Here is a 23929-nt window from a genome sequence, read left to right as displayed (position 1 = left end):
ATCAGTGTTTGACAATGCCTACCTGTGTGAAAAAACATTTTAAAGATGAAATATGTAAAATCTCAATATATATCAGCTCTGACTGATGAATATTTTCAATTAACATTGATAATAGGGAACACTAACACTGAGCTCAATTAAGCAAAATATCACAAAAATATAGATATTTCTTATTAGATCTGTATTACAAATAAAAAAAATACTGTACTACTATTTTATTTTCAAGTTTGTCAATAAATATATAGAAATTTGTTTTTTCTCTTCTAAGTTCCTACATAATACTCTTGATTTTGTCTCTTGGCTTGCAAAAACTAAAATACTCATTATCTAGCTCTTTACTGAAAATGTTTGCCAACCCATGACACTGGAAAAATTTAGTAAGCAAGAAAAGGAAGCTCTTGTACCAATGAGGAGGTTGGTTAAAAAATATATCTGAAGTGATGAGGCACAATGACTAACATGGAAAGAGGACATAGACTAGTAATCAAAACAGATTACCGCAAAGGCGGACGACAACTGGGGGAAGAGATTAATGATGGAAGCCATATATATTATATCTTTGTTAAATCCTGAGAATACTTGAGATCAGTATTTGAAAATAATCATAAAAGAAAGTCTGTCGCCTGATGGTTGTCCTCTCTCTTTTCTCTAACAACAAAACCGCATCTTTATCAATGTGGGGGGGGGGCGGGGGAAGAGGCCAACATGAAAACAACCAAAAACAAGGTCATGAAAGAAGGTAAGGCATTTATAGAAATAGTGAGCTTTGGCTCTGTAAATAGAAATACTAGTATAAGATCAAGAATACTGTCTTGGCAGTGGAGACAGATGCATACTTGCACTTGGAATGCAAAGTGAGAATTACGCTCCTTTAATGGAGATGATCATTTCTCCCTTTGTAACCTATCTAGATTTCTTTTCAAAAGGCCGTGAAAGAACTGAAGGCAGAGGGGAATGCTCAGTTCAATCTTCATGTAATATCCTTGTGAATAATTATGGACTATCACATAATTTCCATCAGAGAGCTTTGGCTAGTACACAGGGTAACAAAGGTAGGGCAACACCTAAGAGAGTGAGTTTAAGCCCAATCATCTTGACTGTGGTATGCAGCCTTGTACTTTGCAGACATATGCTATCTAGTCATAAACGCTCAGCTCACTTACAAAATAAACCTAGATTATCTGTCACCAGGGATATCATAAGAGGACAACGATTACACAATATTAGAGTCAGAAGAAATCTTGGAGGTTGTAGTGTTCATATCCCTGATTCTACAAGTGCCACAGAGTGCTAAAGTGGACTTAAAAATAAAAATACTTATTTTCCAAAAATCAAACAAATATTAAAAAGTAGATTAATGTAACATACACATGTTCATAATATCCATTATTAACAAATATTAACATTTTATCATGTTTTCTATTTTTAAATAAAAAGTAGAACATTACAGATAAACCAATTCCTTACCATCTCTCTCTTTCCCTCTAAAGAGACTTAGACACTCTTATATACGGGTGTGTTTTTTATTCATAGTATAATAAAACCATTATTTCCTCAATATGTCAAGACTTTATGTCTTCTTTAAAATTTCATTGCTTTGAAGCTGCTTAAATTCTAAAATTTGGCTGCTTTTTACTTCACATTGCATTTTCAGTATCTATTTCATGTTAATATCTACAGATACAGTTAAATTTAAGTGCATTTGACTGTTCTATTTTATGAATACACTAGAACTCACTCAATCCACTTCCTAATAATGAAAATTTGCTTACAACTTTTCAACTACTACAAATAATGTTGTAATACGGTCTTGTACATGCCTCTCACACGTGGTTTTCCTAGGAACAAGCAATGTCTGAACATCCCTTTGCTCCCAATCCTAACCAGAACTTGGTTTGCATCAGGCTTCTTGATCTTGTCACTCTTAACTGTAAAATACTATTTCATTTTGCTGTTGTAAATTGATGATTTCCTCATTAGTATAAATCACAATGCACCCTAATAATGAATATAACCTTTTTGTATATCTTTTTTGGCCATTTATATCATTAAACTGCATTTTCCTTTTGTATATCTTTTTTGGCCATTTATATCATTAAACTGCATTTTCCTTTTGTATATCTTTTTTGGCCATTTATATCATTAAACTGCATTTTCATGAGTGGTTTTTCTATTGATTTGTAGGAACAGTTATGTACTATGGATAATAATCCTTTATGACATATATACTTTATAGGGTATTGTTCTTTACCAAAGTTTATAGTTTCATTTTCCACTCTCAGAGATTTTGGACTTAGATAGGATCAAACAGTAATTTTCCTTTAGAGTTGTGTTCCTCAGTTGCTACCTAAAAAATCTTCTCCTATATCAAGGTTATTCAGACATCTGAAAATCAGTTCTACTAATAGATTTCAAATTTGACTTATACATACAGGCCTTTAATATAACTGGAGCTTATTTTTCCATAAAGAATCACTTTTAAGTTTTACATGAAAAGCCAATCATCCTTGAACATTTATTTACTGAAATGTCCACTCTACACTCATTGTTTTATGAGGAAATCTCCATTACATCCCAAGTCCTCATATACAGCCGGGTCTCATTCTTAGCTCTTTTCTCTGTTCCTTTGACTTATTTGTCTACATCTATAAAAATGCTATGCTATTTTAATTAATGTATCTTTAAAACATATCTCGAGACTTAGTAGGGCAAATATTCTCTCCCTACTTCTCCAAATTTTGTTAACCATGGACCTTTATTTCAATATATACAAAGCATACCTGCTCATATACATTAAACTTAAAGACTAATTCACAAAAACTTCCATCTTTATGACATTGCATCTTCCCATTCAAAAGGACATATCGCTGCATTAATTCAGGTGTTCTTTTGTTCCCCTCAATGATTAATCATTTTTTCAGTAGAGATTAAGCTTGTCTTTAGATTTACTTCTAAGAACCTATTTGAATTTAATTTCTTTTTCTCACAAGGTCTGGCTGGTGAATAGTACACCAAGACTTCTGTGGGCTGCCTCTGCATCAAGCAAATCTAAATCTCTTGTTGGTGCTAACAGCTTATCTCTGGATTATAAAATAGGTTTTTCAATATTACTAGGAAGAAAGCATTTTGCATTCAGGAGATAAAGTCCCCTTGATTGTGCTATAACAGTGTTTTTTAAAAAAATACATTTACTGGATTTTACTGTCTAGCATTTTATTTAGGATTTTTAAAATTAATATTAATGATTTCTACAATATTGTTTTTCTTGTTATTTTTGTATTCTCCAAGTCTGCCTTTACTTATCAAGCTCATACTGGTTTCATTAACATAAACACTGTACAATGTGCAAAGGTTTCTTATACACAAACCCATTAAAATGCCCTTTCCTAGAGTCACATGATTGATTATTAAATGTCAAAGAATGAAACTCAAATGTTCTTACTCCAGGCCTCTTTTCACTGGTCCAATAAGTAAACAATACATTTGATATAGGCCCACAAAGTACTGTAGGAATTAACTAATTAATTCAATAGGGGTTAAAGGTCACTATTATGCACCTCCCCCCTTACAAAAGTGAATGTTTCCATAGCCGATAAAACAGAACGACCCATATTTTTCACTGGTCATCTCTGTTTACATAAGTGTATGACTGCAAAGGTAGCTTTGATACATAGATAGCTACCTTGAAATAGATGACCTCTAAGGTCCTCTCCAGCAGTGAAAGGTTAGGGCATAAATCCACTAAACCACTCAGGCTCTAAATTTACACCCCTCCTGGCCATTTATTCATTCATTACCCCTGTGGACGAAAGGGGCCACATGCTGACCTGACAAGCTCAGGGAAGGCCTGCATGGCGGTCTTGAAAACTCAGAGACCTAAAGTAACCACAAAGGATGGTCTGAAATTAAACTTTTACTAAACGCAGTTATGGTGGGCAGTTATATCCTAGGCTGGTATCTTCACTGACAAAGTCAACCTTTACCTTGACTGAGCCTATGTGTCTTTTTGCACCTATGATAACACACCCTTGAAATGTTTGGGTAACTTGTAACTTCCCTTTTTCTGGATCCCTTGGGGCACAACCTAATGTTCTGGGTGCCAGGACAGATACCACAAATTCCTTCATTATTATCATGTTAATTGTTCCTGCACCCACCTAAGTATGTGTCTACCCTTTTACTTTTTGTCCAATCCCAGGGGTTTCCCCCACTTTGCTTTCTTCCACCTCTCTAGTCTATCACCAATGGAATTCATGTGGCCCACCTACATCCCTTCCTTTGATTGCAATCTATAATAATAAAAGCATAATTTGCTAATTAGACCCGACAGCCGAACGACCTTCCGGACAAAGCTGGGGCTGCGAGGGCCGAGGCAAGCTGTCGTGGCTGCGAGGGGCAAGCCCCTTGCACGAATTTCATGCATCGAGCCTCTAGTGTATAAATATAGATGTAACCTGCCATTCTCCAGAGCATTATCTCATTTCACTGAGGTTCTGCTTCCTGGCATATGTCGACAGTTTGGCTCAAACAAACTCACAAAAATTCTTTACAGGTTTGAATGTTTTTTACGTTAACGCCCCTAAGTTAATGTGCCTTCCCCAGTGCACAAAATATCGACTGAATATTCAGAGCTCTAGCCCATATCTTGTTTCTCATGAACACCAAATAATCACCAGAATTTGGTTGACTCTAGCTCCCAAGACATGAAAACCTTTTAAAGTTAGTGGCTCTAGACCTTTTTTGGGTAGTGGTCTGAAAATTCAATAATTGTCATGGACCAACTCACAAGAAAAAACACATTTTGCCTAAGACTTCAGGGCATTTATAACCCTTCTGGCGACAATTCATGAACTGATAAAACTACAAGTTAAGAATTGCTGGGGAGGGAGCTGAAATAATAATGAACAGGAAACACCTAGAAAGCTTTTCTTTTCCTTTAAAACAAAGTACTTTGTAAAGTGGTCCTTCTACCATGAGAATTACATCTCTTTCTTCCATTTTTCCACGTGATAGCAAACATGCTAACCAAGGAGCGACAAATGACTTCCCTTCTGAATTCTTCAATCTTACTAAAACACACACACACACACACACACACACACACACACACCAAAAACAAAAACATTTAAGTAATGCAAACCCATTTCCATTCTTCTCACCATAAAATGAGTAAATTACTTTCACATACCATAAAATCAACAACTTCTGACATTTTTTTCTTTAAAATTCATCAATAATGTGCCCAGGGTGACTTAGGAAACAAGTGTTTTTATATCACCCGGAAACATTTTTTAAGTCTTAGAGGCTGGGTAAATTTCATTTCTTTTCAGGTAGAATCTACCATAGCATCTAAAGTAAATATAATGTTAATGACAAACAGTCTAAAAGATGGCAAGGATAATAAATGTAAAATGTGTCATTTATGCAAAATGCAATATAGGAATACTTTCTTGGTGGCTGAGGATGAAGTTTAGAGTACAGAATTTTTATGAGATAGCAACCACATTTTTGCTTTAGAAAATATCAATAAAGTAACATTGAAAAATATATTGCATTACCTTAGGAATTAGCTTTTATTTTTCAATAAAATGTTACTTCTGTAATGTGTTGAGATCCAAAAATTAAATCCCGTTCATACTCATGGAGGAAAAACAATGAATTCACTTTAAAATGAGTTGTTCTTGACAGGAAGATTAAAATAGGGGGGAATGGAGTTAAATTCCTTGCAAAGAATTGAAATGAGATATTATAAACCTAATGAATGTTGCAAACATAAAATATAAAGTCCAATTTTAAAATTACTTTAATGTTTGTCACATTGTTTTATAAACACTAACGTACTCCTAGATACCACCCAGCCCCTGTGATTGCTCACAGTGTCTAATTGGAAAATATTTTAAATTTAGGAAACACTACTGTTACTTAAATTACTTTTATCCAGTGGTGTTTTATGGTGACACAACCCACACATGGGACAAACCTGTTAAATACTTGAGGTTTTCTTATAAATTAAAAAAAAAAATCAACATCTTATTACCTCCAACAGAAATATTACTAGTTTTATGATTAACAGTCGAATGTAATTAGAGGAAACACTTCAGGCCTCCGAAATAAACAAATGAAAGTATGCAGGGGCAGGGAACTCAGTTCCTCAGCCTGTTGTAATTACTTTATCAATGTACTCTTACTAAACACAAAGAAAACAACAGCCACGATCAAAATAAAAGAGCTATTGTATGGTTAAGCCATGACCCCAGGGCCTTTCCCATTAAAGGCCGAGGAAGTAGAACTGACACCGAAGTGCACACTGTTACAAAAACAAGAATTAGAAGTAGGAGATAAAGCCCAGCCAGTGTGGTTCAGTGGTTGAGCTCCGACCTTATGAAGCAGGAGGTCAGGGTTCGATTCCTGGTCACGGCACAGGCCGGGGCTGCAGGCTTGATCCCCAGTGGGGGACCTGCAGGAGGAAGCCAATCAATGGTTCGTATCATTGATGTTTCTATTTCTCTCTCCCTCTCCCCTTCCCCTCTGAAATCAATTTTAAAAAAAAGGAAGTAGGAAATAAAGGTGTGTAAATAGGTAGGAATTAACTGAGGAAACAAATGACAGTCATCAAAACAATTTTAGAAAGGATAAGAACTAAGTAGAATTACCCCCAAAATTCTAATAACTTCCTCTGAGAACTAGAGGTTGACCAGTAATATTTCTGTTATCTGTGGGAACAGAAAGGTGGGAGATCTGTGTTGAGCAGAAATTGAGGACAGAGCTAAAAATAACAAATTGCAAAAAAATTAGGTAGCAGGAGATGACTCAACTTTTTGGAGAAATTGATTCTGACAATCAGTAATATAAGAACTATGAACACCTGAATCAAAAGATGTTTTAGGCTCAGTGGATAGAGTGACGGCCTGCGGACTGAAGGGTCCTGGGTTCGATTCTGGTCAAGGGCATGTACCTCAGTTGTGGGCTTGATCCCCAGCCGTGGTTGGTGTGAGGCAACAAACCCACACATCTATGTTTCTCTTTCTGTCTCTCCCCAGCATGGAAAAGTGTCCTCCGGTGAAGATTAACAACAACAACAAAACACCCAAAAAAGAAATGTTTTCATATTTTTCTGTCAGTAACTTGTTACATGGTGTCTCTGGAACCAAACAATTAAAACCAAACGAATAAAACCATTCTCCACAGGTAAAAGCTGAGTGAAAATCAAACTGAACAAAGGTTAATCCTATGCTGCTTGAAAGATAAAGACTACAGCTGGTACAAGAAGCTTTACAATTTTCGGCCTCTGAATAAAAAAAGGCTGCAAGAACTGGCATGACTGCATCAAACGCAATGCAGTCCCAACATATTTTAAAACCAAAACCCCAAGAAGTAAGTGATAGGATGGAAAACAGGGCCATCTCCAAGGCAGGCCGACTAGTGCAAACCACCATCTATCTGGTCTATGGGTTTACCCCGCTATCCAAAAGCAGAGCGTTGTTCCTATGAAACGTTCAGAAGGTGAAATGGCGTAAAGCGAAGAAGCAATTACCTTAGGAAACATCTTGCAAACAAATGCACAAAATAAACGGAGACACAGCACAGATGCTCACAGACACAGTGCGAACCTATGGCCACCCGATGCCAGGATGCTGACAGGAGTTCCCCAGAGGGAGCTGGGCGGGCCACGCCCACCGCTCCAGGTGCAGGTTGCCTTCAGAAGAGCTCCCTGCAAAACTGAGCATTTTCGCCCTTAGCCTTTTTCTTAAAAGCGAAAACCCTCTTTGGATTTCTTTCAGGTAGCGAAAACAGGTACGAGTGTAGGTCTTTCGTGAAAGCCAAGTGGCATAAAGCGAATTTTCGAACAGCGGGGGGCACCCGTACTGCCGCTGCCTCCTCACCCGTTTTCCTGCTTCTTTCCGGCCACTCACTCCTCCGTTTGCTCTCCACACTGAAACCAGAACCTTTTTAAAGCATTAATCATCATGTTACAACTCTATTAAACTTGCCAATGATTTCCCATCACAGCTGGAATAAAGTATCAGTTCTCGAGACGGGCAACACAGCTCCAAATGATCGGACCCCTATCTGCCTCTGTGAGCCATCTCAGACCAGACAGCCCTTCACTCTGTCCCTCTGCCCGCCTGCTCTGCGCTGTGCTGAAGTTCCACTGACTATTGTTTACCATTTGGCTCTCACCTCTCCACCTGTATTTGCCATCCTGTCCACCCCAGCACCTCTCTATTCACGGTCACCTGCACACCCTCACTGTATTTCCACAAGTGTGTTTCTGAGTGTGTGTAAGTGCTGGCTTACTCCACCTCACTTGGAGAGAGACCCCACCACCCCTAATTCCCTTCTTTTGCTCTCCCTGAGCATCCAACCAACCATTTTTTAGACAATAACCAGTTTCAGAATTTTCTACTCCCACCAACACAGCTTTCTCTTCCTACACCCACTTAAGTCAACAATTAGCATCACATACTAGTAACTTAGTCACAAACATTTCCCAATCTTTGCGTAGAGTTTACTTTCCACGTACTGGATTTCTAAACTTGCTAAGAGTTTAGAAATTGTCTCTCCTTCTCATAGTAATTAGCTTAGTGCTAAGCAAATATTCTGCGTTCAGTAAATGTTTATAGCAGAGTAAGATTCCCTTAAACCAACTGCATCGTCGGTCTTCGAATAACATCAGTTTGTCATAACCGTGATGAGATACCAAAAGAACTTAACTTAGTACCAATTAACCTATGTTAAAATTGCCTTGCTTGTAAGTCGTTTCCCTTAAAAGTCCCAGAACCTAACGAAGACTTTTAGTGAGGACTTATTGTAATAGAGAACAGGTATTTTATGGCTCAAAGTGAAAGCAAAGACAGTCTTAGCCAGTGTGAAAGATTTCTCTATGTAGATATTTCTGCAACTCACTAATTATCTACTAAAGCACATGCTTTATATTATTTTTTGAAGAAATGTTGAGATTAATAGTAATTCTTTCATCTTGTCTCAACTACAGCCTTATGATCAGAAGCAGACGCGTTATGATAGAACTGGGTAGGGTTAAGGGTAGTGATCAGAAGGTCACTAAACAGCCTGTGGGAAGTTTAACTGCTAACCTTGACCTCTGTATACATATGTATACAGGATAACCCAAAAGTTCCAGTGATTTTTAGCATCTTAATTTAAATTTAATTAATGATATAAAACATCTTATCACTAATACAATTACTAATAGTTGTGAAAGCAATGTGTTATAACTGGCTTCCTTATTTTTAAAAAATCTTCGTTCAGCATTTAGTGATACTGGGGCATTTAAGGCCTTTGTTCAACTTATTTTCATTGTTTTAATGAGTGTCAGAACATAAAACAACTCAGACCAGTTGCAAAGAGAAGAACATTGTTACTAAATCATTATGCTTACTTTTATGTCTCATCTACTAATTATTCAATGATATTAATGAAATTCACCTAGTAAATTTACAACTTCCCAAATATCAATCAACTATTCTTGCAGCTAATCAGAAATTGCTAAGTTTTTAAACAAATGGGCTAAAAACTGTTTGAAGCAATTCATCTGGGTGATTTTTAAGCCTGAGGGGGAGGGGGATTGTTTCCAAGTTTTTAAAGTTTATAGTGATTTTTAAGGGGAAAAGCATTTTTGAACAAACAGCATTTTTTTAGAAGTCCCGAAAACTAAAAAAAAAAAAAAAAAAAAAAAAAAAAAAGCAAAATATTGGGGGGGGGGGGAAATTACGATCATTTTACATATTTCCTCTCCAAGCATTCCTTCTGAGCTCTCTCTCCATCTTAAGGGTGAAGAAGCATCAGTGACTCACCAAGTGACATATTAAAAACTAACAACAAAAAGAGGTAAACCCAAGGGATGCCTATTTTTGTTGATTCAAACTATATCTGAAATCCATGAATTTACCCAGAAATGAATATACTTGTATTTTTACAAATAAAGATCAGCAAATAATCCTATGATATCAAATAAATAATCTTGAGTCCTTGACACACTCACTCACACACACACACAAATTTTAATATAAAGCACTAACACACTGGACGTATTAAAAATTTCTTTGTTTAGAAGCCTATTATTTTCAAAATGTTTCTTTCACAATCTTGAAGAGGAAAAATGGTAACATGAAAAAACAACACTGAAGTTAATGGTAAGACTAGCTAAACGTAGGATTAAATTAGAACTCTTGGGAATGCACCTGTCATTTCCCACCAAGGGCAACTCTGGCAGGCGACAGCCCCTCCCTCTACTCTCTACAGACTGAATGAAAGGAATTCTTTCTCCCACCGAGGCTCTATGTTCATATAAAAAGAGCACCATGCACTAAGGTCAGGCCATATTAAAGTCAACTCTGATTGGACCCAACAGATCTACTTAGACATACTAGTAAACTAAACTGTAAACATTAGAAAAATGGCTTTGGCAAAGGAAACAAAACTCTAGTGAAAAACATGAGCAATTGTTTTCTTTTACCTGATGTTTAAGTTGTTAAGCAACCAGAGGAAAAGGCTGCAGTCATTTAATTTGCCAGGGACGACTCAGAGCTGATGAGCTTCAGGAACCCTGAGGATGGCCAATAATCATGGGAGGAAATAAGGCAAGAAGCAACACCACAAAAAAGAAAGTAATTTGCTAGGTAGCCTATAATTAGCCTCTGAATCTTACCAATCTTACCGTAGAGAATAGTATTGAGGCAAATAGCTTAGGAAGATTTAAAAAGGGATTAGTCATTCACATGAATGAATAAGCCCAGAATTTAGTTACCTGAGCCAGGGAAGGGGGAGGGACACATCGTAAAAGCGATATATGCCCTCTGTTTCAGGGTGCACAGGTCCTCAACCAATAAATTTTAATGGTTATGCTTCCGGAAATTTAAATGGTTATCTATCTGAGAGGACACTAATCAAATGATAAAATCACCCAATCAAACTAGAATGCCATAAACAATAAAAACCCAAAGGTGGGCCAAGTTAACAAAGATGAGCTAGGGTAGTTAATTCTAAGGTGTCATTAGATATAATATTATTTCTGTATAGAATATGCCTGGGCTACCAAAAAATATCTGTTACATCAACTCTTTTTATTCAGAAAGATACTCAACTTTTTCAATAATATTTTAACCACTACTGAAGCTAAAATTTTGATACTAGAAAGGAAATTAGTGGTTTTAATTAGAAGAATTAGAAGCTGAAACTGATCTTCAGATATTTCAGTTTACAATGAAATTATCTAAAATGTTTCATTTTATTTATTTTTTTATTTTTAATATATTTTTATTAATTTCAGATAGGGAGGGGGAGGGAGAGAGAAATCAAAACATCAATGATGAGAGAATCATCAATTGGCTGCCTCCCGCATGCCCCCTATTGGGGACTGAGCCCACAACCCGGACATGTGCCCTTGACTGGAATCGAACCCGGGACCCTTCAGTCCATAGGCCAACGCTCTATCCACTGAGCCAAACCAGCTAGGGCTAAAATGTTTCATTTTAAAAGCGAATGATTTTTATGTACGCTTTGCTTAAAACTATGTGAAGCTTAATTATTAAATTATTCAAGGATAAAGCACACAAAAACCACGCCACCAAAGTACATTAATTAAAACAATGAAATTAGTTGGGTATGTTTAATTAAATGATTGACAAGACATGAAATATTTTTTTAAAAAACATTAAAATTGAGGCTCGAAAGCTTTACTATCTACATTCACACCATTTCTGATTTTGTCTGAAACAGCATAGTAATTTAAAAACATGGCCCCCAATTCTTTGACACCTTCACATCAAAAAGTTGGGGCCTAAGTCCCTTCCCCTTGAATCTAGGCAGACTTGTGACTGCTTTGCCCGAGATGCTGTGTGACTTCCAAAGTTAGGACAGAAAAGATCATGCAGCTTCCACCTGGGTCCCTTGAGACTCTGGCCCTGGAGGAAGCCAACCTTCAAGTAAGAAGTCCACTGCCCTGGGACTGGCAAGCAATGCCACGTGTGGGCACTTCTGAGACAACCGCAGCTGAGCATCCTGACCGTAGCCAGCATCAGCTGCCAGCCAAGTGAGGGAGCTGACATTTGACTACAATCCCATGAGAAACCCAACTGTGAACTGACCAGCTGAGCCCTTCCCAAATTCTTGACTCACATGTCACGATCAAAATAAAATGGTTGTCTCACACCCCTAGGTCCTGGAGGAATTTGTTAAGCAGGAGACATAGTAACCAGAATAAGTTTTATAATTAAAGAAGTACCTCAGTGACAGATGGGATGCCAGGTTAAAGATTCAGGCTATGGCATTCTCTTGCTTTAAAAAGTTGAATATATTGTGGAATACGATATCCAAAGTACAGGTTCAAATATCTACCTTACTTTTTCTACCAACCTAAACATATTATAAGTTATTTTCAATTATTCACTCAGTCTCTTAAGAAATACCTATGGAGCAACCCCGGCACATGGCCTTGACTGGAATTGAACCTGGGACCCTCTCTCTTCTCACATAATAAGACTATTAGTGGGATCATCTCATTCACTCCCATGTTACTTGAAGCCATGGGAGTGAATGAGATGATCCCACTAATAGTCTATTATGTGAGAAGAGAGAAGGTTTGGGATAGGACTATACAGACACCAACATTAAGAGATGGCAAAATAAGAAAGCTAAAATGGAAACAAAAGGAATGGCCAGAGCCCTGGCTGGTTTGGCTCAGTGGGCAAAGCATCGGTCTGTGAACTGAAGGGACCCAGGTTCAACTCCAGTCAAGGGCACGTGCCCGGGTTGCAGGGTCGATCCCCAGTGGGGGATGAGAAAGAGCCAGTTGATCAATGGTTCTCTCTAATCATTGATGTTTCTATCTCTCTCTTCTTCTCCCTTCCTCTCTGAAATCAATAAAAATATATTTTTAAAAAAGGAATGGCCAGAGAGTTAGGAAGAACACAGGAAAGTATGCAGCCATTGAAACGTAACAGCAAGTCAAATCATAGCTTTTCTAAACTCAATTCCTCTTGATTTCCTTACATGAAGGTAGAAATCTTTCTCAGGATCTAAATTTGGGTAAGAGCCTTCTACTTCCTCAAAACATGTAACTAAGCGTCTTCTTCTTGGACTGGAAGACTTGTGATTTTGTGCAACACAGAAATCAACTTAAAGGAAAAATAAAATAAATACTTTTATAAATACAGGATGGGGCAAAAGTAGGTTTAGAGTTATAAATACACACAATAGTTTATTCTTGTATTATTATTCACTAATTATTTTCCACACAAACAACTGTAAACCTACTTTTGTATAATAATAAATTCAAAGTCTGTAAAAAGGTCATGGGTTTCACAGCCAAGTGGGCCTGCATTTAAATCCTACCTTTGCCATTTTCTAGCTGTGTGATGTAGGGCAAGTTCCTTATTGTCTATACCTTCGCGTTCCCTCGTAAGACATTATGCTACCTACAGCAGAGAAATGAAGCTGTTCCTGTTCTCTTGAACCCACTCTTATCAGAAAGCCAACCCCAAGACTGCCAATGAAAACAGCATTGATCATGGTTACATACGATCATCTTGTTGGGACAGTCAATGGTAAATTTCAATCCTTATCCTGTTGAAACTTTCAGACGCCTTAGACAAAGATGACCACTTCTTCCTTTTAAAACAGTCTTTGTTAGGCTTCTGGGTAACCATCCTACCTGGATTCTCTTCCTGCCTAACTGGCCTGGCCCACTCCCTTTCAGACTCCACTCTGGTTCTTTCATAGGTCCCAGGCTCCATATATGTAAACACCAGTATGCCCAAACTCAATCCTCAATCCTCCACTCTCCACTATCACTCCCCAGGTGACCTCCTCCAGTCTCATGGCTTTAAATATCATCTATATGCCAAAAAAGTTCAAATTCGTGTCTTCTGTTCAGCTCTCTCTTCTGAATGCCAGACACCAAATGCCTACTCAACATGTCTTCATGGATGTCTAAACAGCTGTTCAAACTTAGTACAAATTTCTGATTCTCCCTAAACCTAGTCCTCCTTCAGTGTTCCTCATCGTATTAAATGGCAACACCATTCTTCTGTTTGGGCTCAAAAGCTGAGTCATCTGTCATTCTTTTTCTCTCAGAACACAGCCAATCAGCAAATTCTGTTAGCTTTCACTTAGGATATATTCAAAATTCAACCACTTCGAATCATATTCACCTCTATCAGCCTTGTCTGAACTATATAATCTCTCCTCTGGATTATTGTCTTCCAAACTGATGTCTTTGTTGACATTCTTGACTCCTATAACAGTATGCTCTCCACAAAGAGCCAGAGTAATTAATCCCTTTTAAAGTTTAGGTCATATCTGGTTAGCGCAAAACCTTCTTATACCTTAGCTTTCCATCTCACTCAGACAGAATGCAAATTCTCTATGGCCTTAAAACCCGATCCAGCCAGCTTTCCCCACTCCTCCTCCTGTTTTCTTATTATTGCTCCTGATTTCATTCCCTGTGCTTTGGCCACATGGATCTCGTTGCCATTCCTGGAAGACCCCCAAGCATGCTCCTGTCTCTGGAACTTTATACTTGCTATTCCCTTAGATATCCTCATGGTTTGCTCCCTATCATCATGAAAATCTATGCTCAAAAGTCATCCTGTAAAACAAACTCTCCCTGACAACACCCCCCAAAACTATAAATATATAAAGAAATCCTCCCCCAATTTCTCATCACCCTTCCATTGTTCCTTTTTGTATATAACCCTTATTTCCTCTAATATACTTTACTTATTTTATTTTCTGTCTCCCCTCGACCACAGCCTAGTATATAAACTCCATGAAGGCAGGGATTTTATCTGTTTTTGTTCTCCGCATCCCCAATACCTACAACAGTGCCTGGTATGTAACAGGTATTTAATATGTAAGTAAATTAAAATTACATAACAAAACATGCATTCAAGTGCTTAGAATAGAGATGTTCAACAAAGAGTTGTTATTATTTGTGGAAAATTAAAAACTCAGATATTAATTACCCCAAAATTGATGGGGCAACAGTACTGGTGAAGTTGAAAGATAATGTTGTATTCTAGGAATTATTTTCCTGTAGACACTGAATTTTTATTTTAAGACAGAACTTGATATGGGAGTTTCACTTAGTTTACCATATGAAACCCTTCTGACAAAGTGATTTTGAACAAAATAAACAATTTTTAAACATGTATTATAACTCTAAAGATGTGCCATATTGTCATGAGTGATCCAAAACAAACTTAGTAAAATTATGTTTTCTTTCAAGTGAAGGGAATAAATATTTTGAAAGGAGCAAGATGTTTACTTGTATTCTATTTCCAACAATTAGAAAGAGCTCTAAGAAATATGTGTATAGAGCAGTAAGAAATGGATGGCTTTATTACTTTAGATTTCACACAATAGGAAGAACTGTATTTACTGAAAGGTTAGCTGGTATTCCAGAACTGATTTAATAAAGTCTTCCCAGAAAGGAAGCAGAAGAGGAAAAGAGACCCACAGATGTCCGAGCACTTAAAGGAAAGCCTACATATGTCACCAGATCAAGCTGAGAATACAGAATACTGCTAACAAGGTAGTAAAGATGGCTTCTTGAGGGCATTAAATACATTTTTAGAGTATCTCATGCTGCTTGGCACACAGGTAGCTAATCAATGTTCGTTAAGTGCGTAAATGGTAGACTAACAAATGAGTAAGTTAATTATAAGGAATCATCAATCAGCCAGCTGGCATGGCTCAGTGGTTGAGCATCCACCTATGAACCAGAAGGTCACAGTTCGATTCCCGGTCAGGCACATGCCCAAGCTGTGGGCAGGAGGCAGACGATTGATGACTGTCTCTCATCGTTATTGATTTCTCTCCCTCTACCTTCCTCTCTGAAATCAATAAAAACATATAAAAAAAAAAAAAAGAAATCACCACTCAGGTATGTCCACATTGCCCATCACAAACTCAATAAAAAGCTGGGAGCACAAGTTCTAATATTCTACTTTTTCTGTCTCTCACATTAGAAGTTAGAAAGAACCTTCAATTATAAAATCTGAGCTCTACTGTAGGAGGGGAAAAAAACCACCACTCGGAAGTTTGAGTTGCCACCTTAGGTAAGTGGTACTAGTTATGTTATTTGAGATCTCTCAGGCAGTGGAGGGCAACGCAGGGTTCCTCTATGTCACCTCATCTGCAGACAGCTGGAAGAGACAGGTGACACGAGGCAGCCCCAGACCAGGTCCTGCCGGCCCAGAGCTCAGCCTTTAACAGGGTTCCCTCTACAGAAATCAAATGCCAGTTAAAATCAGATTTGAACCATAAGAGAAAAAAATACAGAAAGTATTAAAGAGATATCAAAGGAACAGAAGAGGTAAAGAAGGGCATGAGTCAGTAAGGTATGACAGTAAATGTTACCTCACCCACCCATCCCAAACACACAAACACACAAATTCAGTTCACAAAAGAGTAAGTTGACACAGTGACTTAACAGATTTCAGTCTCATATTCTTTATCACATTTTCAGGACTACCAGAATCACACCTGGCATGACAGGATCTGTAAATCCACCTGCGTGAAGACGTCTGCATTCAAACTCCATACCAAACTCGATGGTTTCTAAAAATGTACAGGTTGCTTTAAGGTTTATGGGGGGAAAGTAGGTTACGCTTTTACCCATAAAGGTCTGGATGACTCAGAGTTTAATAATAGGATACGTGAGCTTTCGCCCCTAGGTCACTGATTCTAGAACGACTACAGTAGACTGTCATTTTACGGCATCGCCATCTCGCAGCTGTTTGGTTCACAATCCGCAGGAGAAATGTTCTGCGTGTCTCTATTAATATTCACTTGACAGGTGTATGCATTCCAACTCCTATGCATCTGCCAACTGCGACCACTTTGAAGCGGAGTGATGAAAGCCACAACAGCTGCCACCTTGAGACAGCCCTGAGCCTGCCCAGTTCTCTCCCGTCTTTATCTAAAGTACTAAATATTAATACTTCATATTATAACAGATTTTACCGTCTAAAACCAAAATCATAAAGGAAAGAGATCTGTGGAGGATTTCTGAAATGAAATCAATTCATTTCACAGCACCGTATACAACAAGGAAAACAACAACTTTTCCTCCCAGGAAAATGTGGTAAAAGCTAAGCCAGCTGAGAAAGTCAGCATCTCTCGTGGCTCAGTGACCCGCAGGAGACTGCAGACATCCCTGGGACTGCGTGCTTCCGCCATGGTCACTGCTGCACTGGCAGGTCACTTGGAAATGCACTTCTAAATTTTACGTCCCAAAGCGTCATGTACCCAGGCAATATGAACCAATAGAACGCCCACTATCTCTGTCATGGTGCTCTACAGCCGCTAAGTCAATACCTATGTAGAGCCAAAGACTGTAACTTATCAGTTCAACCCTTCACCATGGCAATTGGAAACTAGATGGTACCTACTACACTGAAAAGTCATCCCATTGCCCTAGCCAGTTTGGCTCAGTGGATAAAGTGTCAGCCGGCGGACTGAAGGGTCCCGAGTTCAATTCCAGTCAAGGGCACATACCTCAGTTGCAGGCTCCTGGCCCTGGTCAGGGCATGCGGGAGGCAACCAATCAAAGTGTCTCTCTCTGTCTCTCCCTCTCCCTTCCACTCTAAAAATCAGTGGAGAAAATATCCTTGGGTGATGAGTAAAAAAAAAAAAAAAAGTCATTCCATTAAGAAGGGTTCCCCACAGCCTCAAGTCACAGCAATACCTGGAGAAGAGTTATATTTTGAAAAACAAAACTATTATTTTTAAACCACAGTATGGAGATATTTGCTATTGACTAATTTGTTATGTCTGTACTGAAATAATGATGACAGTTACCCATTGACCTTTACCACATATTCAGTCCATGTCTCAAATGGAAATAAGACTCGTCTAGGAATCTGTATTCCTATTTTCCACATCCACATTCATACCTTCTTTCAAAGAATGCAGCATCTCCTTTTAGGAGAAAGTTAATTTAACCAGGTGATAGTCCAACTCACATTTAGGGTGTATTTTTAATGTTTGTACATAATGCTTAACAGGGATCGGCTTTAAGTGGTGTTAAATACTGCCCTATTTGGCACAGACTCGGAAAATGGTGACAAAGTCACTAATAACTTTTTATTTGAAATATATTATCTAAAATATACATATATATATATATATATATATATATATTGATTTCAGAGAGGAAGGGAAAAGGAAAGAGAGATAGAAACATCAATGATGAGAGAGAATCATTGATCGGCTGCCTCCTGTACAATCCCCACACGGAGGATTGAGCACACAACCCAGGCATATGCCCTGACCAGGAATCGAACCATGACCTCCTAGTTCATAGGTCTATGCTCAACCCCTGAGCCACCGCAGCCGAGCTATATCATTTTATTTTAAAAGGTCTTAAGAATGCTGCAAGTTCAGGCTTGACAGATTTGCTCCTGTCAAACCCAAGACACCTTATAAAACGAGAAAGAAAGCACTAACTAGGCCCTTTTGATCTGGTTTAGCAAGGCAACAAAACAAACCTGCGGTTTGATTTTGTTTTGCTTTAGAACTAGTGTGTCATTACAGATCACGATCTGCAATTCCACTTCATTGATGAGGAAATTAAGACACAGAGAGGTTAAGTGACACAGAAACACAGACCCTCTGAATAGAAGGGACCTTAGTTACAACCGCAAGCCCACATTTTTATCCAACTTAAAAAAAAAGTCATTTTTTTTACAAGCTAAAAAGTTTGCCAAAAAACTCTGTAGTTCTAAGTTTAATAACAAAGTTAGCAAACCTATCAGTTTTGTCTGTCTTCTATATTAAAACCATCAAATCTTTGTCTTTTGCCTTAAACATCAAGAAGCTCAGAGAGAATTTAGTGCCCAAACAGAACACCACTTCCTAGCCGTGGTTCCTGGGGGTTATCTCATCCTTTCTTCGTCATTCAGCTTTTCACCAATTCAGTAACTATTAGTTGAGCATCTGTGATATGTCATACAGTGTCCTAGGTGCTAAAGAGACAGGAGTGAACAAGTCATGAGAACACTCCTGTCTTCGTGGAAATTAATTACAGAAATATAAGTTACAGCATGTTAGCGTGTTACGGACAAAAGAAGCAGGAAAGGAGATCAGGATGGTGGGGTGCGGTTCCTCTTTGATAAGAGTGGTTAGTGAAGCCATAAGGGTGACATCTGCATCCAGACCTGGAAAAGGGAGAAGGAGGAGGAGTAAGCCAGCATCAAAGCTACTCCAGGCACCAGGAACAAGTGCAGCAGTCCTGAGGAGGGAGCATGCTGGGCCTGCATGAGGCATCTTTCCGTTGTTGTTTATTATTTTAAATAACACATTTTTCTTCACTGAAAGTTCTGTCCAATACTTTGGAAGAAGGTCAGGAACAGGCATGCAATCCTAAGTGCTGCAAACAACCATCAGATACGATGACACTTCAGAAGAGTTTCCGGTGGTTGCCTATTGCAATGACACTTCACCTTGCCCGCCCACTCCCATTTCTTCTCCACTAGAGATCAAAACACTGACTTCCTAAAACGAACTCACAGAAGTAAGAATAAAATAAAATAAAATAAAATAAAATAAAATAAAATAAAATAAAATAAAATAAAATAAAATAAAATAAAATAAAATAAAATAAAATAAAATAAAATAAAATAAAATAAAATAAAATAAAATAAAATAAAATAAAATAAAATAAAATAAAATAAAATAAAATAAAATAAAATAAAATAAAATAAAATAAAATAAAATAAAATAAAATAAAAAATAAAATAAAATAAAATAAAATAAAATAAAATAAAATAAATAAAATAAAATAAAATAAAATAAAATAAAATTAAATTAAATAAAATAAAATAAAATAAATAAAATAAAATAAAATAAAATAAAATAAAATAAACCTGCTCTGGGAGAAAGGCCCACTTTAATTGAGGAAATCAATCAAACTGCAATGCAGAGAACCCGGACGCAGTGACTACCTCTCTGGAGCTTGTAACCCACTGTACTTGGATCCAGTGTTTAACATGAAGCACTACCTGGTATTGTCACTCCGTTTACATCTCAGTATTTGCTACTTCGGATTGCTGTGTACACATCTGCTCTCACAGTGATTTCACTGGAGCAGGGCCCATCTACTGGAAATGTCTGAAGCCCATCCCATGGGCTGCCCATGGATGGCACACATATTTGTTTGACAGCTTCATTTTGTTTGGCGGTGATGTCATAGAAACCACCACAACGAGCAGCAGACATCCTCCTGTTTTAAGTATCTGTTTGTGGATAAACCATGAGGGAAACACCACAGTCTCTTACAGACGTTTGGATAATCTCAACAATCTTGGGCAAGTTACTGTTTGTGTAACATTCCATTCTGTCTAAATTTCCCTCTGCATTCTCAGTTGGGCACAGTACACACTTTCCGTCTAGACACAAGCAGAGATTAGCCACGGAACACAAAGGAGCCACGCTGCGCTTGTGTGAAATCCTGTTCAGTTCGCTTCAGCCAGCGTTACCAAACACTATTAAAGGAAAGGGGCTCAACATGAAACTACCAGATACAAGGAACGTAAGTCACTGTCCATACAGTCTGGCAAGACAAACCCACACATAAGGAATAACTTCAGTGGATGTAAAGCACACGGAAGTATTTTGAAAGGATATAAACAGTGGCCTGGGGGAGGGGATGGGGGGGAGAGGCAGGGAAGGCTACACAGAAAAGTTGGCACCTGAACAGCCAGGGCTTGAAAGATGAATAGGCCTAGGACAGTCAGAGATCAAAGGGCATCCCAGATTGTGCAAAAAACACTGGCAGAAACATAACCCTGAAAACTGCTGGGAGAACGCATTCAGCATCCGTGAAGGAAAGCAGGTCTGTTGCCCTCTTCATCTTTCCAAGGGGGGATAAAACACACACACACACACACACTCACACACACACCAAAAAACCACCACGCTTTCAAATAAGGAGCAAAGGAAGAAAGTTTCATCAGCACTTGTTTCGTTAAACCTCTTAGCTCTGCTTTGCCCTTTCTGTGTCGTTCCCTCCTAAATAAATAAAGTCCTGTAAGTACTTCAGCTTCACTGTGGAAAAAGAAAAACCGAAAAATGGGCAAGGGCCAAGGAATAAACAAATGATACTTCTGAAATAGATAAATTGGAGCACATTTCAACAGGCAGCACTCCCTGGTCTTGTTCCTCTGTTTACATTCCATTATTTGCTACTTTTTTAAAAAAAATCAGATATCCTGGACCCTTCTGTTCACCAAGGCCATACATATTTATCTTACGTTCACACAGTGTTGGTCTCTGCGACCCCAGGCCTGGGAGGCATTCCCATTGCCCGCCTCGTGGAGCAGGCTCTGGCTTGCAATCGAGTAAAGGAAAGAAGCAGAGGGCCATTCCCTGTCCCCTGTCCCCTGTCCCTTCCGCGGTTGCCAACCAATGCCTGAAGCTCAGAGCGGAGTTAGGTGCCAGTCGAGTGACCCAGTGAGGACAAAACACACTGGAATCAGGACATTTCAACAACTGGCTTGTAAGAAACCATCAGAGGTGCCCGGGAAGGGTGGACCCCACCTCTTCCTGCGAGCAGGGGGCCGGCGAGGGGCCTTCCTGGCCAGTGGTCTGGGAGGCGGACTGGGGCGCAGGGCAGGGGACGGGGGTGCGGTTACCTGGGAGCTCAGGTAGACTTGGAGGCACTCCTCACACACGGCCTTCTTGCAGCAGGGCAAGGGCTTGATAGGCTTGTCTTCCAGGCACACCCGGCACATCAGCACCATGAGGGGCGCGTAGGGATCCCCGACCCCACCCAGGCCAGAGTAGGGTGGAGCTCCCAACAGGCTGGGCGCGGAGAAAGGTTCGGGCGCCAGGTAGAACTCCAGCTCGATGCCGCCGCCATCGGGGGGCGGGCGGCCCGTGGGGAGGGACAGCCGGGGGCGAGGGACGGAGGCGGGGGTGCCGGGAGCGTCCATCACCGGCGGGGCCCGAGGCGGCGAGGCGGGCGGCGAGCGCGGCTCCGCGGTGGGGTCCGGGGGCAGGACGTTCTCCACGCAGAACACGGAGCAGAAGACCTGCCTCCTGGCGGGGGGCGGGCGCCGCTGGCCCAGCACGTCCAGAACCAGGGCGTCCGGGGTCCCGACGCGGGTCCCGGGCTTCGGCTCCTCTCCGGGGGGCGCCTCCGGCGGCTCCCGCCCTCCCTCCGGTCGGTGCCCAGCCTCCTCCTCCTGCTCTTCCAGCTGCTGTGGCAAAGTCTGGGGATTGAGGGGCCCGGTGAGCGCCAGTCCTGCGGGCGGCCCGGGGGCTCGGCTCTCCGTCCGGCCCGGGGCCCCCCAGCTCCCCGCGGGCTCCGGGACGCTCGTGTCCGCGCAGCCCGAGTCGCTTCCGCAGCCGCCGCCGCTCGGATCCGCGGAGGCGGCGGCGCGCGGCCCGGGCGCCCCGCCGCCGTCCCCCCGCGGCCTCGGGGGCTCGGGGTAGCCCGCGGCGCCGCCAGCGGGGTCGCCCGCCTCCGGGGGCCCGCCGCCGCTCACCGTGCTCTGCTCCTCGCCCATCGCCGCCCGCGGCCCGCGCCGCCGCTGCCCATCCAGCCGCCGGGACCCCCACCCGGCGCCGGCGGGCAGCAGGGGCAGCGGCGCGGCTCCACTCGCGGCTCGGCTTCTGCTTCCGGGTCCCTCCTCCGGGCCTGGGACGCCCGCAGCTCCCTCCGGGGAGCCCGTGCTCCCGGGCCGCGGCGCGCGGGGGACCGGGCCCGGGCCGCTCCTCCTCCTCCTCCTCGTCCTCCCGCGCGGCCGGGCACCGCCTCGGGGGCGCCGAGGGCCGCTCTCTCCCGGCGCGAGCGCCCGTCCCACATGCAGGTCTGGGAGGCGCCGGGGCCGCCGCGCACCCCGGGCGGGGCACAGGGGTCTGGAGGAGGCGGCGTCAGCCCCGCGCCATCGCCGGTCCCCGCTGCGGGCCACGCGGGACGGGCGGCCGGAGGGCGGGGTCCGGGGCCTGGAGGCCTGTGGCACCGGGGCGCGCACGGCGAGGTGCAGCCTGGACGCGAGCGAGCCGCCGGGGTCCCGGGGACCGAGGCGGGGCGCACGACCTCCCCGGCTCCCGAGTCACCTCGCGCCCTCCTCGCGGCCCCTGACCCCACCCCTTGGCGCTCACCTCCCCACACGTACACACGCGCGCAGGCACACGCGCGCTCACACACGCGCACCCCGAGTGGGTGTGATCGGAGCCGCGATGCGCTCAGGCGCCCCGAGTTCACACTCGGCTTCAGCAAAACCCTTCCTTCCACCAGGCAGCTGCCCTGGGGGCCGCGCTCCGAGTAGAACTTCCTACAAAAGGACTCTGTACTCCGAGCTGGACCGAACACACACTGAGGATTTGCTTTCTCTTGCTTCTCTTGGGTTCATCCGATTTTAAATCCCTCAAGGAGTTAAGAGAAATAACTCTAGGGATTACCTACTCGTTCAAAATGCGTTCTATACAACTTTCTGCCTAACTGGGTAAAAAGAACCTTTGAAACCCACAAAATAAGACAAAAAAAAAACACACACAACACTGGAATCCTTATGAGAATTGATAAGTAATTTAAGATTTATCACTTTTTTCCTCCCTCCTCTTCAGTGCTCTTTTAGGAACTATACTTAACCCTTTAAATGTTCCAAAATGGATAGCACCGGGTTGTAAAATGGCCTGGCCTGATTAATAGACTGGATCCTTGGTGGGAATCATGAGGAGTTTCATTAGCATAACCATATTTATTCCCAAAGCTGTTTCCAAGACAACAATTATATTTGAGCCAGAACTTAATTATGTGTTGACCTGTCTTTATTTCACAGGAAGTATTAGTCACCCAGACTGGTGTGTTTTAGTTCCCTAAAGCCAATGAAAACATTTTGGGGAAGCCAACCCTTGTGTTTTTCATCTTGAGAGAGCATTCAATGTACACATCCATGTA

The 23929-nt window shown here is 41.1% G+C and overlaps 1 protein-coding gene across 3 annotated transcripts in view; it reads right to left on the bottom strand.

Moving 5' to 3' along the window:
- The window catches only part of RNF217 (ring finger protein 217), a gene marked incomplete at its 5' end in the record, with an annotated part of 121360 nt that extends 98717 nt beyond the window's left edge, over positions 1-22643 (bottom strand). For 2 of the 3 annotated variants that reach the window (XM_079781267.1, XM_079781266.1), the window contains one exon: positions 21657-22532. In XM_079781267.1, the coding sequence (XP_079637393.1) occupies positions 21657-22532 (876 nt within the window). Of the gene's footprint in view, positions 1-21656 lie in introns of all 3 variants that reach the window. The other variant, XM_079781268.1, reaches the window with a different exon arrangement.
- Between the last annotated feature and the right edge of the window lie 1286 nt (positions 22644-23929).

Source organism: Cnephaeus nilssonii, assembly GCF_951640355.1.
Source record: "Cnephaeus nilssonii genome assembly, chromosome: 9".
In the NCBI taxonomy this organism is placed as follows: domain Eukaryota; kingdom Metazoa; phylum Chordata; class Mammalia; order Chiroptera; family Vespertilionidae; genus Cnephaeus; species Cnephaeus nilssonii.
This window is presented reverse-complemented; position numbering and strand designations above follow the sequence as displayed.